Source organism: Cetorhinus maximus, chromosome 6 (assembly GCF_964194155.1).
Source record: "Cetorhinus maximus chromosome 6, sCetMax3.hap1.1, whole genome shotgun sequence".
NCBI classification, from domain to species: Eukaryota; Metazoa; Chordata; class Chondrichthyes; order Lamniformes; family Cetorhinidae; genus Cetorhinus; species Cetorhinus maximus.
The window spans coordinates 134,378,936-134,391,325 of record NC_135884.1 but is presented as its reverse complement, the minus strand read 5'-3'; the positions used below and the strand labels follow the sequence as shown (position 1 = coordinate 134,391,325).

The window sequence follows — 12,390 nt, the reverse complement described above, 5'->3', positions numbered from 1 at the left end:
CTAAATAAGCATTTGTGTTTTCATCAGGATGAAGTAAGAAAGATTATTCAATCAAAATCACCCATTAGTACATTAAAGATAATGACCCTAAACCCATGGGAATTTTTCTGATTCTTAGCAGAGTTTCCAAAGAATAGGTGTAAGTGCCTGAAAATGCCTGTGTACATCATTTCCCCAGAGTTTCTACTAGTCTCCCTTGAGATTCTGGGGCCACAGTTTTGATAATTTCATAGATATTAGTGCACCCATGGCCATGTGTTAAATTTTGCATTTTATGTAAAACTTGACTCAAGTCAATCCTTATTTATTGTAGGATCATAAAACCATGTAATGATTCGGTTAATAATAGATCAGTAAATACAGACATTCTGGTAAACCATTCTGCTAAAAGACAAGGAATGTGTGTTACCTTCAGAATTCATTGGAATGCTGTAAGTCCCCAGTTTTCCATCAGGATTTTCAATGGCTTCAGAAAACGTCTCATTAGGACCAATAAATTCAAACTGTAGCTCAATTGGGGCACCAGAGGAGACTGAGATGTTCATAGTGAGATCATTTCCCACCTCCAGAACAGCTGAGTTTACTGAAGCCTCCAAGCCCATGATTGGCTCCACCAATTCAACTGTAATATTTTGAGATACTTCTTGAGTTGTCACATTATTCTTGGCAAGAATGGTTAGCTGATGTATGCCTGGACCTATCTGATGCTGGGCAGCACTTTCTATCGTGGCATTCTGAGGAATAATTCCACTGAACACAGTGAATGTGTAAAGGGTAACAGCTCCAGCTAATATGACATAGGTCACATTTGTACCTGTGAAAGCAGAAAGCTGTGTATAGTTATTCTTATCTTATTTAATTGGACTCTTTTAATAGAGCTCAACACCATAAAATAAGCAGACATTTATATTGTATACATATTGCAAGATAGTTTTGTAGGATCTTCCCTATCTTTTGTTGTAACTTTGGCAGCAGATCAGTAGAGCTCTGAAGAAACAGCAGCTTTCGTCCATTAATGCAGCAGTTTTAAGGATTTTGCTGATTTCTGATGAAGTTACAACAGTAGATCTGGAGACCCAAGCAGAACATCCAGGTGACAGTGGGGTACAACATTTTTATATTATTTAAAGTGGAACTAATTTTCAAACAACCATAGACTTTCAATAATTGTTATCGTTGTATCCATATGGTAACCAATGCTGTTGAAATTGCCCTTGAAATAAACATGTCTCCCTTGACCTGTCTGGTCTTCAAAGGTTCTATACCAAAGATTTTTGGTGGTCACAAACTTGGTCACCAAATTGTAAACTCCTCTCAATAATCTTATTGTTCCCCATTCTCATCTCCTGTGGCACTCTTGGTAAATCCCTTACTGCAAGTTGCAATTCCATGATCATAATATCCTATCCGAGCCTTTCTCCATGCCTCTCTCTGGCACCTTTTCCTCACTTAAGGACATAACCCTCTCCCAGCACCTCTCCTGTAAAATCCTTGCCATCTCCCATCTTCCCAATCCTCACAGTGATTTGTTTGAGACCTCCTCTCTTTTCTTCCCCTTTGACCTCTGTGACTACTCATCAACAGTGATACCATTGAAGCTTAGGAGGAGGTGCTTGGGTCTTCAGTTGTTGGAGATGTTCATTCCTTGATTTTTATGTGACACATATAAGATCTATTTCTTGTCTGCTCATGCCTGAACGTTGTCCAAGTTTTACTATAGACAGCTATAGGGTACTTTTCTGTACAGCATTTCTTTCATTATGACCATCATGTAATGAGAATCAAGGGTTATTTTATATCACAGGATAAATACATGCATAAAATATGCATATATTCATTCATACTACTCATGTAAAGTAAACTGTACCTTCTTCAACTTCAAGCTGAATCCACAACGGGTCCCCATACAGAACTGTGCAGTTATTAATGTCTTCTGATTGATTAACATTGCAACATTTAATTATTCCAAAACCACTGATTGGCTGTTGGATGGACACAGTTTCCTGGGCTGTCACATGCCATTCGCTAGTTGTACATTCAACATTGATAGTGAAGAGTCCTGGGGTACTGTATCTGTGTGTCACATTGCTAGAAGGCCTATACAAAACAGTGAAAACAATCCAGTTGAATTCTACAACAGGTAAGTGTGAGGAGAATCACTTTCTTATTACAAGCTCTGTGGTGGTTAAGTCAAGGCTTTCCCTATAAATGCCTTTGTTACATTTCCTTAGGTAGTGATATTTGAAATGTATTGTTGCCACAATGGGGTCTTTTACAATGGAACTAAGCTTACCAAAAAACTTCAAATCTGTGGTATTCTGGTTAGTTTGCCTTGTCATAAATTTTCATATTTGGAAAAGAAAAGAAATAATGTTCCTTCAGATTTTCATTCCAGCATTAAAAGAGCTGAAGGATCCTATTGCTTTTATTAGATATATTTCTGTATTTCGGACTCACCCCAAAGTACAAGCTCAGTCAGTCTAGAAAAAAACAACTTATGCTTTTAATATTTAATAATGGCATGTTGTTGGTATTGTTGGCAGTGAATCACCTTCCCATCATTATAATCTGAAGTGTATGCAGACCTGAATAATTGAGTGATGCAACCATTTATTGTTGCTTACCATGCCAATAGAATCAGAGAAAATTAAATCAATCAGATAGGTCTGCAGCTGGTACACAGAGAGAATGGAATATACAGGGTATAATTTTCTGCTTAAATTATACTTTAGTTACAGGGAGCTCCAGCCGAAAGCAGAACAAAAATCTTTGGGAGGAATTCACCAGCTCTCCATTTCTCAATGGTACTTCCAGTATTGTTTGCCAGCACTGATGCAAATGAAAAGAGTTGTTTGACAATAGAACATAAAAAGTAGACAGGACAATATGTTACATGTGATATATAAATGGACTCGCAGGAGGCCTTTGGTAATGTGCCATATAAGACGTCATGATGAAGGTCAGAAGCATGTGGAGTCAGAATCGATTGAGAGATGGCTACAAAACAGAAAAAAAGAAGGGTTGTAGTTAAGGGAGGTTTCTCAGACTGCCAGCAAATGGGAAGCACTGTCCCACAGGGATCTTTGCTGGCACTACTGCTGTTCACCATATCCATAAATTAATTGGATTCAGAAATTGGAGGTGTGCTGTTGAAACTTGAAGCTACCTAATTGGGGTGTGTAGCAAATAATGCAGAGGACAGAACCAAAATACACAAAGATATAAACAGACTCACAGTGTGGGTGGATAAATGGCAAACAAAGTTCTATATAGTGAAGTGTGAGATAGTTCATTTTAGAATAAGGAGCTCATTAATTCCCAGGGAGGTAAGAAACTAAGTGGGGTATAGGATTAAAGGGATCTGAGAATACAGATATATAAATCAACAGAAGCAGCATCTCAAGTAGGCCACAATGAATGCAAAAGAGAAAAATTATGTAGAATGTTGGTTCGACCACATGGAATGCCTTTCGGGTCTCCATACTACACAAAAAAATTTGAAGGATTAGAGAAAATTCAGAAAATATTTACAAGGTTGTTACTAGAGTTGAGGGGATACAGTTCTCAGGGAAGATTGAAGAAGCTTGGCTCTTTTCTTGGGAAAAGAGAAAACTAAGAGAGGGCCTGACAGAGATCTTTTAAATGATGAAGTGGTTCATAATAGGTACAAGGGGAAATACGAACATACATATGTATGAACACACAAACTAAGAACCGAGTAGGCCATTCGGCCCTTCAAGCCAGCTCTGGCATTTAACAAAATCATGGCTGACCTGATTGTAATTTCCTGCCTACCCCCGATAACCATTAACCCCTTTGTTAATCAAGAATCTACCTAGCTCTGCCTTAAATATATTTAAAGACTCTGCTTCCACTGCCTTTTGAGGAAGAGTTCCAAAGACTCACAACCCTCTGAGACAAAAAAATTCTCCTCATCTCTGTCTTCAATGATCGACCCCTTATTTTCAAACCGTGACCCCTAGTTGTAGACTCTCCCACAAGAGGAAACGTCCTCTCCACATCCGCCCTGTCAAGACCCCTGAGGATCTTAAAGGTTTCGATCAAGTTGCCTCTTACTCTTCTAAACTCCAGTGGATACAAGCCTAACCTGTCCAACTCTTCCTCATAAGACAACCCGCACATTCCTGGTATTAGCCTAGTAAACCTTCTCTGAACTGTTTCTAACGGATTTACATCTTTCCTTAAATAAGGAAACCAATTCTGTACACAGTAGTCCAGATATGGTCTCACCAGTGCCCTGTATAACTGAAGCATAACCTCCCTACCTTTGTGATCAATTCCGTACACAATAAATGATAACATTCTATTAGCTTTCCAAATTACATGCTATACCTGCATATTGGTCTTTTGTGATTCATGCACTAGGACACTCAGACTTATCTGAATCTCAGAGCTCTGCAACCTCTCACCATTTAGATAATATGCTTCTTTTTTATTCTTCCTGCCAAAATGGACAATTTCACATTTTTCCGCATTTGCCAGGTCTTTTCCCATTCATTTAACCTATCTATGTCACTTTGCAACATCCTTACAGCCTCTTCATAACTTACTTTCTTACCTATCTTTGTGTTGTCAGCAAATTTAACAACCATACCATCTGCCCCTTCACCCAAGTCATTTATATAAATTGTAAAAAGTTGAGGCTCCGGCAAGAATCCCTGTGGCATAGCACTCATTACATCCCGCCAACCAGAAAAAGACCCATTTATGGCTATCATCTGTTTCCTGTTAGCTAGCCAATCTTCTATCCATGCCAATATCTTATTCCCTACACTATGAGCTTTTATTATCTGAAATAACCTTTGATGTGGCATCTTATCAAATACCTCCTGGAAATCTAAGTATAGCACATCCACTGGTTCTCCTTTATCCATGGCACATGTGACTCCTTCAAAGAACTCCAATAAATTGGTTAAAAATGATTTCCCTTTCACAAAACCATGTTGACTCTGTCTGCTTGCCTTAAACTTTTCTAAGTGCCATCCAAAACATCCTTAATAATAATTTCTAACATTTTCCTTATGACAGATGTTAGGCTAACTGGCCTGTAGTTTCCCACTTTCTGTCTCCCTCCCTTTTTGAATAAAGGAGTTACATTTGTTATTGTCCTATCTAATCGAATCTTCCCCGAATCGAGGGAATTTTGGAAAATTAAAACCAACACATCAACTATTTCACTAACCACTCCATTCAAGACCCTAGGATGAGGGTCAGGACCTGGGGATTTGTCAGCCCGCAGCTCCAGTAATTTCCTCAATTACACTTCCCTGGTGATTGTCATTTTCCTGAGTTCCTCCCTTTCTTCCATTTACTGATTTACATATATGTCAGTTGTCCATTAAATAAATAAATATGAATAAATGAATAACTATCAGATGTCCATTAAATAAATAAATATAAATAAGTATCAGCTGTCCATTAAATGATGAAATAAATAATCTAAGAGGAATTACTCTTCACAGAGAGTGATAAGAATGTGGAACTCAATGCCACATGGAGTTATTGAAGCAGATGGCATTGATGCAGTTAAGGATGCATACATGAGGGAAGAGGTCTAGTGGCACAGTGGGTAGTGTTCCTACCTCTAAGCCAGAAGTTTTGGGTTCAAGTCCCACCCCAGGACTTAATTGTGAAGGAAGGTGTTTTCATGATGTGAACAAACAGGTTGAGTATCAATTTGCAAATATTTCCAACATAACACCAATGGCAGGTGGTAAGAACTGGAGAGCTCCCTAGTCAGCTTTGTGATGGAAATAATTTGGAATCTCTATCATTGCTCTAGATTATAACATGTAAAAGTGCTTTTTGCCACAGCAACCCCGCCTCCTTGGGGAGTGGGTGTGGCGGCTGGGGCAGGGGTGCAATTGGCTGGATGGTCGGTGTAGATCAGATCGGTGCCAACAACATGGGGTTTGATCCCCATTCTGGCTGGGTGGAGTTGTGGCCTGCCTCTTTTCCCTACCTGTGGTGGAGATCGCAGTCCTGTGGGTTGGACCTGCCTTTGGGTGGAGAGCTCAAGAAGACACGAGGGAGAAGAGAACAGACGGGCAGAGTGGAAAGAGGCAATTAGAGTGAGAGGAGTCTTGTGTGTGATATAAACTGCAGCATACATCAGTTGGACCAAAAGGCCTGTTTCTATGTTGTAGATTCTATGTAATTCCAGTTGTAGCTTCACCAGATTGGCACCTCATTTTTAGGTATGTTAGTCCTGGCATGCCCTCCTACACTCCTTAATGAACCAGGGTTGGTCCCCTGGCTTAATAGTGATAGTTGAGTGAGGTGTATGCTGAACCATGAGGTTACAGATTATGGTGGATTACAATTCTGCCACTGACCCGCAGCACCTCATGGATGCCCTTTTTTAACTGCTCGATCTGTTCTGAATCTATCGTAGTTAGCATGGTGATCATAACACGCAACACAATGGAGCGTGTCCTGAGTGTGAAGATGGAACTTTGTTTCCGTAAGGATTGTGTGGTGGTCGCTCCTGCCCATACTCTCTTGGTCAGAAGCATTTGCTACAGGTAGGTTGCTCAAATATGTTTTCTCCTTTGTGTTGATTCTGTCACCACATGCTGCATGCCCAGTTTGGCAGATACACACTTTGGGACTCAGCAAGCTTAGCTAGTAGTGGTGCTACTGAGTCACTCTTTGTGATGGGCATTGTCCTCTACCCAGAGTACATTCTATGCCTTTGCTACATATAGTGCTTCCTCCAAGTGGTGTTCGCTTTAAGTTTCATGCTTAGCTTAAATAAAATTAAGAGTTTGTAACTATAGATACATAGTTACCGAGAATTGCTGAGAAAAAGAACATACAGCCATTGGTTTTGAACAGCCTGATTAAGTACAGGGCCATTCACGCCCTGTATCTCACTCCAGAATTTAGACAGGAGAGATGTTCAAAATGAAGGACAAAAATAGATGCGTGGACAGTCCGAGTTGTTTGAGCTATTTTTAAATAAATCAAAAGATTTACCAAACTCTAGATTACTAATATAAACATCAATTACTTCTGCCAATCTCATTTTCAAGCAATACTCACTGCAGTGGATTATAGGGATCAATCACAAAGCCATCGCCAGTGTTAAGTATGCAGGTGAGGTTTCCAGAATATGGATGGAGCAACCACTTTGAAGAGATTGTGACATTTTCTAGAATTGAGTACACGTCATCAACCAGCAAACGGAGACCTAAGTAAAATATCACACAAACGTTAAGGCTTATGCGTGGTTTATTCTGCAGAACAACTTCACTGAGGTGGGTTGTCTCCTTGCAGGCTGGAGGGAGCAATATTGTAGCATTTCACTTCCACATTGCAAAATGTGTTACCAGAAAAATATTGTGCTACCTCAAAAATCAGCATGCTCGCCATTGTACAAAATACTAATGATGTAGAAATGTGAATAGAATGACATTTTGACCAACACCCAACACCATTGGGTGTTGGTCAAAATTAACATTGTTAAATTAAATCCTTCAGGATGCACAGTTGCACATTCATGGTTTTTTATGCAAACAAATAAGCTTAAAAATATTTAAAGGGAAGATTATAGTACTGAATCACTGCATCCTACACCATCTTAAAAAGGATAGAGCCCCAAGGATGTGAATCAAATTCCTGGTAACATAAGGCTCAAGAATCCAAAGCAGCATCTATCAATGATGTCATTACCACTCACTGCAACCACAGGGAAGCAAGAAGAGGTAGTGGTGGAAAGAAAAAACCTGAAACAGCAGTTCACAAGCCACACCTGGGGCATTACAGTTCACCATGGAGCATACCGTAATTTTAGGCCTTGAACTTCACAATGAAGCACGTACTTTGTGCTTTCCAGATACTGGAAGATTTCCTTGAACAAAGAATCGTCACAGGATTCACAGAACTTATTAGAACCTTTCGGTCTGGTGTCAAACAGACAAATGGCAACAGGGAATCAGGGATCAGTGGCAGAGGCATAGTGGGATTTGGCTCAGAGCTAAATGCTACTTTTATGGGCAGCTTCACACCCAACCTCCTTCCATTCCTTTTTATTGAGTCTACAAGTTGCAAAAACTAGGTAAGCTGCAAGTTCCAACAGTGCAGCATTGGCAGAGCCAACAGCTAGGTCAATCCAACTGAGGGCAGTAAAGGGTGTTCCAGTCTCAAGCATCTTCTACTGATGTTTAACACACAACTGACTTGCTCACTTCAGTCACTAGAGCAGCACATAGAAGATGGATTAAATTAAGTTCAAGAACACACAAAGAGCACAGCAGTAAAGCTACACACACAAAACATTTATACATAATAGTTATAAGGCCAGAAAATAATGTTCTTGCTTTTGTTTTGAATAATAATTCATCTGGAGGAAAGGAAGGAGATAAATGGAAATTGAGTGCAGCATTTGTCAATATTGGGTTTGCATAGTTGACCATTGTACAGGGAGGTAACTTTTTATGCAATGCAGGGTATGAAATTGATGGTTTCTTCTTTGAGAACCTGCCTTACATCGTTGACATTATTTACAGCTTCTTCAATGGCCATTTTGTTCTTGTGCTCCGGCTGATGGGGTTTTTTCCTGATTACAGTGGGTTTTGATCTGCCAGCAAAGTCCGAATATCTCCATTAATTCAGAAAAAGAATTACATGCAAACACCTAAGGGTTAGTACAATGCTTTCACGCAATGTGATTTCATGCTATTAATAGTTTGAAGAATGTTGGCATTAGGCATTTTGCCGTTGCATTTCTCACCTTCTTTGCAATGATAGTCTATGACAAGGTAATTGCCTAGTCTTGGACAAAGATCTCCAAAGGATTCCTTATCGGCAGTAGCTTGGCAAGCCTGTAGCCCATGGCACTGACCTTAAAGATAAAATTCTGGGTTATATTTTCACCTTAAATAAATATGGAGCTCTCCGGTTCCCCAAAATGAACATTCTAGAAATCAGCCCACATGGTTGTACAACAACTTTGATATGAAAGATCACTAATTATCTTAGGTCCACACAAAATAATGTACAAGATTTAGCCATGATTTTCCTGAAGCTGTAAAAAAAAACAGAAGAGTAAATTAATCCATGTATCTCTTATGCAGAACTCAGTGGCTGGTACCACAGTGGCATTGACACAGACCTCAGGGACTATGGTCTCAAATAGGGAATAGCTTTTGGAATAGGAGATCATGAAGAATAGAGACAAAATCACTTGTAAAACATGCAGCATGAAAGAACGAGACACATTCCAAGGATATCAGCACTGGCTTTATATAAAGTACAAACATCTAAAGTTTCCAACTTTAATTCTAAACAAACAGAAACAGCAGAAAAAACGAATAGGAAATTCTGAGCAATTCTACACATGGTAATTAATCCCTAGAGAGTTATCACAAAAATGTTACCTGCTACTTTCTCTCTCACATCAATCCAGCTGCATTCTTGTGACTCAGTTGGAGCTACAATCTCCAAGGGACAGTAGGAGAGAGATTTACGACCGTAAAAACTGCTATTGATTTCAATCACCTTCCCAGACTGACACTGTAGCGTGGCATTAAAGTGATCACAGGCAAATGCTCGGTCAGACTCTAATACAAAGATAATACAGCATAAGATAAATAAAATTGTCATATCTTTTCAAAAACTGAAATGTTACATTATTAGTTGTCAGCTCCCACCAGCCTTCTTATTACATCATGTTGCTTTCCCACCTCTCGCACTACATGGCATAAGTAGTAAAAACCTATAACACAATAAAAATGAAAATTCTAAAGTTTACCCCATCCCATCTTCCAATATCTCCAACAACTGGCTTAAAGAAGCTTGTTTGACAAGGAGCTTCCAATTTCAGCTGTTCCTCACTCCCCTGAGTGTCTAGACACCCAAGACTTCTGCAACTCTCTTATATTTTCAAATATGACAAACTGCCAATGAATTTGGAGAGATGCTCATTGGGCACACATACTCTCCTTCTGATTCTTCTCCTACAATTTCCAAACTCAGGACAAGTCCTCACTTGAGGAATCTGTGGTCGATGCACAGGCACCTCAATTTATGCACCTGTTTCAGGTAGGGATCGGAGGTTCTAATACAGGTTACCAAAATGGTGGGTGGTGAACATTCAGTGCTGAATATGTGCACACATATTGGAGGCTTAGGTGCCCAATTTATGCCCGATAAACTGCATGGCATCAACGAGTTTCTAGGCCTATGGGTCTTAAGTAAAAAACAGCAAGTCCAACTGTAAAAGGAGCATTTGTGACATAAATAAAGAGGTTCTGGAAGACATCCAAAAGACATGGGAGGCAAAGAGGGGGATAGGCTTAAGAATAATGTTGGAAAGGGAGACAAAGATGTGTAAACTGGAAAACAAATACTACAAGAAAGCTCCGCATGCGGAGAAAGATTGGAACATCGACAGAAAGATGAAGAGATGGAAACTAAGAGACAGCTACAGAAAGAGATTCTTTTGTCTGCACACAGCACAATGTTGCAACAAACCAGTAATATTCTGCTACACTAGATTATGCTAATCCAGGATCTACATTGTCATTGAAGAAATGGGAAATAAACCTTGCTTACCAAATTCACAAATGAAATAAAATTCTTGGTTGCTGTCGTTTGCGCTCATCCAGTGGTATCCAGAGTTCTTGAGAATGTAAGAACAAGTCACTGATGGAGAGGACAGATGTTCTGGGGACCAGTTATTGTATGTGACATTGGTACCATCCAGCCAGGCCAGGACTGCTGTACAGGGGACATTTATGGACAAAATTAGTACAAGTTTAAAGCGTAAATTTAACTTTTGTATTTGTACAGATGAGAAGATATTATGGTATGTTTGAGGGTTTACTGCAACTTTGATAGTATTGATCTGCAGGTAAAAGTGATTAAATAGAAATGAACGAGTAACAAATTATAATTTTTCATTTACTCTCATGTTCCTGCCCCTTTCCTCACTGCTCCATTTTGATAAAGGAGTTTCACATTTTTCTATAAACAAGCCCTTAACCAAGGACTTCTGGCTTTAATTCCCACGTCTATATGGGGAAAATTAAAGCTCAGGCCTGAATCCAGCCAGAGTATTGCTTGTAATTGGCAGCACACTGGTAGAAACTGAAGGGAATGGGGCAGGGGAGACCCATCAGAGGGGAAGTGCCCCCACCACTGTTTCCATTTAAATACTCAGTATTAATAGAAGAAGAAAGGAAAGCAGAGGCAGCGAATCTTTCTGAGTGAAGCAATGATGTGTGATGGGAAAGAAGCCCATCATGCACTGATGTAGTTATGGTGCTGCTGTATCATGAAATAAGAAAAGGAGGTGTCCTTTCTAGCACAGCATGTAACCTTCTCAGAGAAACAGTCAAGGCAAAGTGACAGAAACGATAAATGCAGCATCAAACTTTCAACCTTGTAGCTGATCAGGAAGACATTTGACAGCCTGATGACTGTCCGTCGACTTCAATCTGATTTTTACACAACCTCCAAAAGTCAAAGTTACTTTCCCTGTTTGCCCTGAGGATTTTGAAATTGATTGATTTGAAGATTGTCCACCAATTAAAATAAGTGGAAGTCCTTTTCCTAAACTTTTATATATTTGCAAAGAATTTAATTGATGTTCAGAAACCATGAAATTGAATGCAGCAGCAGTGCGACTGATTTCCAAAGACTGCACAAATAATTCAGCAGTGAATGGGTTAACCAGTCTGTGACTCTTTTGCTGGACAATCTGTCACAAAGACGCTGCCAAAAAATTCAAGCTGAAGTCTATTTATGCAGTGATTATTTGACCCAGTGACTCCCCAGTCAAATATTGTGCAAATTGTAATTTTCCATGCCTGCTGGCATCAGGTGTGTTCAGCGGCGTGAACGGACAATATGGCAAGAAGGCCACAAATTGGTTTCACAATATCGTGAAACCAGTTTGCAATCATCCGCTTTGCTCGTCAATGGTGGGCCACAATTCCTAACGTTGGACATCGGGAACCTCATTTTAATACATTTGCAAATTATTATAAGCCCAGCCCACCAGAATCATCCCCCCATGCTGGATTGTCCGAGCACTCACTCCAACGTCTTTCAGAACACCATATGTACCGTGTGCACTGGGCGGGCTCCGCTTCGCTTGAGACTTCAAGGTTTGTTTGCCCACCTTGCTTTGGGCAGCACTCACAATCATCAGTGACAGGCTTCACAGATAGCACCACATCACTTTTAGCGGGTCTCACAGGCAGCTCTACCTGCCAGGCCAGCCATAAGGTGTGGGTGGCTTTTCAATGGCTGCAGGACTAGGGCTTGCTTGGGGAAGGAAGAGAAGTGGCCTCAAGAAAACTAAGAGGCTCCAGGGCAAGGGCTGTGCTGTGGAAGGAGGGTATCCCAAGGTGTGTGGGGGAC

General features: G+C 40.1%; 1 protein-coding gene across 1 annotated transcript in view; it reads right to left on the bottom strand.

The window, feature by feature from the left end:
- Positions 1-12,175, bottom strand: part of pkd1l2a (polycystic kidney disease 1 like 2a) — a 127,476-nt gene extending 115,301 nt beyond the window's left edge. The window contains exons 1-7 of the mRNA XM_078543021.1: positions 12,094-12,175; positions 10,579-10,743; positions 9,402-9,584; positions 8,756-8,866; positions 7,066-7,213; positions 1,868-2,097; positions 410-814 (exon numbers count right to left, since the gene is read on the bottom strand). Coding sequence (XP_078399147.1) covers positions 410-814; positions 1,868-2,097; positions 7,066-7,213; positions 8,756-8,866; positions 9,402-9,584; positions 10,579-10,743; positions 12,094-12,175 — 1,324 coding nt within the window. The remainder of the gene's footprint in view (positions 1-409; positions 815-1,867; positions 2,098-7,065; positions 7,214-8,755; positions 8,867-9,401; positions 9,585-10,578; positions 10,744-12,093) is intronic.
- Positions 12,176-12,390: the final 215 nt, after the last annotated feature.